Source organism: Phymastichus coffea, unplaced genomic scaffold (genome assembly GCF_024137745.1).
Source record: "Phymastichus coffea isolate CEN01 unplaced genomic scaffold, Cenicafe_Pcof_1.1 PCOF00045, whole genome shotgun sequence".
Lineage (NCBI taxonomy): Eukaryota > Metazoa > Arthropoda > Insecta > Hymenoptera > Eulophidae > Phymastichus > Phymastichus coffea.
The window spans coordinates 2,064,730-2,069,577 of NW_026706856.1; the positions used below are offsets into that span (position 1 = coordinate 2,064,730).

Sequence of the window (4,848 nt, forward strand, 5' to 3'; positions counted from 1 at the left end):
GACAATCAAACCGTGTGTTGCGCAAAGACTTGCTGCCACACACAGCACAATGAACGTGTCCGAAACGCGAGCGCGCCTGTCTTTTCCTTCGTTTTTTTCTCTCTCGCTTGTGCTTCCTTTCCAAGTTTGCCGGTCTTTTATAAGAGTGTCATAAGTGCGTGCGATAAAGCATATTGAATTTTAATCTGATCGGTGTATTAACATGTTTAACGAGCTAAGTAACCCTTGTTAATATTTCAACAAGAATGTGTTGAATAGTAGCTCGTTTCAAAAGTTCTTCATACTTTTCTTTTCTTCTTGTTTATTGTGATGAAAGATATTGAGCTTGTGCTGCATTAATTAATAAAGCATCTAACAAATTGAAAGTAATATAAATTTCATTGATTATGCCAAATCATTTTTAATAATTTACTCTGAAAACTAATATTGTGACTTTCTTTAAAATTCTTATCTCAACTAGAAAATCCAAAAATTGTCCAATTATCTAACGACAACTTTCGTTCTTTCGTATAATTTATGCGTATAGTTCAGATCTTAGATTTTTGATAAATCTGTAAAACTGATCTTATCGTGTGTAATATAGAAATACTATTCTCTAAAAAGTGTACTGCTCTCGTAAATGTTCCTTTAACTGTATAGTTGATTTCTAAAATATATAGTATGTAAAATATTTTTATATACGATTTATATAAGTTTTCATTAAATTCATGATCATACTTCAATGTATCAGGCCGATAATCCGTGAATTTCACGGATGGTTTACAACCATATAATTTCAATTAATAGCACGATGTATTGTACATTTCTTTATTGCAAGTCAGCATTGACTGTATTCATGTAAAATGTAATTAAAAGTGACGGAATATCGAGTGATGGCAGACGTAAATCTCTACTGTCCGAGGACTCGGACCTTTCTAGCACTATATACATACCTTAGCTACCTTGACGAAAAGGGGTCAAAGTTGTGAAATTATATGCTCTCAAAGGGTTCATTACCTTGATAATTGGCTATTCTTTTTGATCATAATTTTATTCATTAAAGAGCTTGTTACAAAAGAAAGGGATTTTTTTGCAATAATATTTTTACATTAAAAAATTTTATTCAAATCATATATATACACGTACAACATTTGGTCAAAAAAACATAAAAGTTAATCAATATAATAATTTGATCATCTGTTCATTTAAACAGTCAAAATAATGTAAGACGGGTTTGGCTATCGTATCTTGTCAACGACATCGACAATATTTAATATCATTATTATCGATAAATCTGTATTGACAAAATGGAAAAATAGTTTACTCGGTCTATATATATATTTTGACATTAAAAAACAGTGAATATATCGATATTACATTTATAAATTCGGTGCAAAACTGACTTTTTACACACGTTTGTAATTCTTCACACCACTTATGTATATGCAATACAATAAGACTTGTCAACTTGCTATTCAATATTGTACGATAATGAACATATGATTTTACTAAAATTTGAACTAAGTTTTTTTTTCTTTATTTCCTCTAGGTTTATTTACAATCTATCTAACAAGTTAGACAATAAGTACATGAGCGTGCTATTACGAAAATTAACAAATAATGAAGCATAATACTCAAGTGAGTGTTATGCTTATTTTTAACTTGCATATATATAATTTATGGATTCCTATTTATATGTTTAAATATTTATATATATAAACTTTGGTTTTATTACTGAAAATAACCTGTGATGTTAAAAAATGTACAGAAACTTATAGACGTCTATGCAATACATAGCAGCCAATCAAAATACTCATGATACTTCAAAACATGTCACAAATAAAAATATCTTGTTCGAAAATCCTACGGCTCAACAGTATGCTAAGCACACGATGCTTATCTACAATGGTAGCAACGAATTTAGATAACAGTTTATTAGATTAAATGATACAATGATATAGTCTCAAATACAAAGAGTATAGCTGCCATCAGCCAGGTCTTTGCCTCCGGCAGTTTTGAAATTCCTCCAGAATCCTTCGAGGCAATTCAATCTAGATCAAGGTTGCAAATCGGCGACAATACGTCTCTGGTCCCTCTTGTCTGGGATTGGCGAAAGTGAGAAAAGCTTCCCCACTTTCGTTGAATTGTTCGTATTTTGGGCGTCGGTCTCGCTTAGTATAAAAGATACCGACTCTCGGCAGATCGGCAGACTTACCAGACAGTCGATCCCCTTCGAAGCTTCTTTCACTTCCAAGACAACCGAAAACTACAAGCAGCCATGTTCTCCAAGGTAATTTCTCATTTGCAATGTTTCTTATTCGATCTTTCAAATTTTAAAGATTCGTACATGTTTATTCTCTCAGACTCAAAGAATCAGCTTTTTAAGCCTTGATATCCTTGATGAACTGGAGATATTGATGAAAAAAATAAAATGGAATAATTGCAGATTGCAGTTCTTGCTTGCGTCCTTGCCGTCGCCAACGCCGGTGCGATCGGCGTCCCAGCTGTGGCCACGTACGCCGCTGCACCAGCAGTAGCAACTTATGCAGCACCAGCGGTGGCAACCTACGCGGCTCCGGCTTACGCGAGCTACGCCGAGCCAACTTTGAGCGCGACATCGGAGAACACGTACCGCAGCGCTGGCAACCTGCACACCGTATCTACCCAGTCAAGAACCATCGCCACACCCTACTCCAGCAGCAACAAACAGTTCACCAAGTACACGAGCCCATCCGTCTACACTCAGGCTACCACGTACGCTGCTGCCGCCCCAGTCGCCTATTCCGCCCCAGTCGCCTATTCCGCCCCGGTCGCCTATTCTAGTCCAGTTATCAAGGCGGCGTACGCTGCCCCAGTGGCTCATGCTCCCGTCGCCTACTCGGCACCAGTCGCTCACGCTGCACCTGCTGTCGCTCATGGAACTAGCCTCCTCGGAGTTGCTTACTCGCCAGCCGCCGCCGTCTCGCATATGACCTACAACAGCCCAATCATCGGTTATGGATGGTAAATCTTCGATTTCAGCGCACCTTCCGAGAGTGGCTCATTTTTCCTTTTCTGTACATTAAGCTCTATATGTGTATTTATTGAGTTATAAATAAAATAGTTGTTGAACGACTTATCAAGCATAAACACGATTTTTTCAATTTTATAAAATCACTCCTTCGTGTCGAATAAGACAGTACGCTCCTCTGCGAACTAAATATAAATGTAAGCAAATAAAAACCTAACTGTCTCTGCATCGACATCTTGTAACAGGGTCAGGGCACCTTACTCCTTTTTTTTCTTATTATTTACTCCGATACTTCTTTCCGTGCTCGGACGCATCTCCTCGCAAATGGCCATTTCTTCGCACTAAATCATACTATGTAAACTATATATTTTCTAGTTGTAATCCTAATGGGTTTTCTAATGAACGTTCCTATTGTTAATAAAGGTTATAAATACGAAGAACCATCGCAGAGCGACAGTTCAGTCTCGAACGAACTTCGTTCCGTGCGGATACCTCGCAGGAGTTCTGTCTTACACTTAATAAAGACACTTAACATCTAACTTATTCGCTTCATTTCGACCCCCGAATTCTAACAATTACCCTCGCGCATATTCTTAAGTCGGCCATCGCTACCATTGTGCGTAAAAGATTGCGAAAAAGTGTACATCCAGTTTAATAGGTGACATTCATCAAATTTCAACAGCAGTTATGCTATATTGAAATTTTTCTTGAAAATTAATTGTTTCAGAGTTTATACTCATAATATTAATGACAGAGAAAGTTCTCACCTTCAGATTCATCGTATTAATGGTAATTGTTGGTTAGATTTATAAAAATAGAGTTTTAATTCATTTATATAGAAAGTATAGGGAATTTTACTCCATGAACTGCAGAGTGCCTTAAAATGTTTCATGGAGTAATTTGGCAAGGGAACAATAGACACGATGAAGCTAACGTTAAGATTAACGGTTGAAATCAACTCCAATGATGTTGGCGCATTCGCATAGTTAAAAGAGGTTGGAGTAAAGCTCATACAGCAATTGCATCGTGAGTCAACTTATCAGAAAGAGCGGCAAATGATTCAAATTCCATTATATTTCCTTTTTTATAATAAAAACCTCCAGTGTAAAGTGATACCTGTTTCTGCGAAGCGCCAAAATGAGCACCCTAAACTTCTCGACTATATTTGCAATTATAATTTCTCGATAATATAAGCTATATCTTCATATTGCTCAATTTTTTCTTTTAATGAACGGAAAGATTCGATGACAAGTTACTGTAAAAACATGTTTGGTGAATTTTGTTATCTCGCTATTAAATTTTTCGATAAGCTCGACAACAGTGCATTATATATGTTTCTTCAACATGATTTTGACATCGTAAATATGATTTTGTGCACCTTTACGTGAAACTTTCTCTAATTGCTAACTATAATAATAGGTTTAATCGTGCGATTGAGAGCTAAGCAACTTACGATAATTACAATCATTACACTTTCGATTCATACATTGCTTGTTTTCAATATTACAGCAGATACAGTTCACACATTCCTGAAGATTTTTCGCGTTAGTGTTTTTATGTAAATAAATTCTTTGAAACAGCAATTTCATGTTCTCATCATGTATGCATAAATATATTTCACGAGCTGAAATCTTTAGTTTTAAAACCCTCCACGGCTTTAATTTGAAAAATGTCTTGAGATATTTTTGTATTAGTTGCACAAGATTTCTTGAACAAATTGTACACAGTATCCTTCAAATAACGTTTGCAATTCCTTACTTTGTGTTTATAAAAAAAATTGAATTTCTTAACAGCTTATATAACCTATAGTGCTCTTCAATCTATTTCATATACAAGTGTTTGAAACGCAATTATATAAT

At 35.5% G+C, this 4,848-nt stretch overlaps 1 protein-coding gene across 1 annotated transcript; it reads left to right on the forward strand.

The window, feature by feature from the left end:
• The first annotated feature begins 2,257 nt into the window (after positions 1–2,257).
• LOC131664769 (pupal cuticle protein C1B-like) lies at positions 2,258–2,986 on the forward strand. The gene is made up of 2 exons (XM_058936119.1): positions 2,258–2,269; positions 2,426–2,986. The coding sequence occupies exons 1-2, from the start codon at positions 2,258–2,260 to the stop codon at positions 2,984–2,986; spliced, it is 573 nt and encodes a 190-aa protein (XP_058792102.1).
• The last annotated feature ends 1,862 nt before the right edge of the window (positions 2,987–4,848 follow it).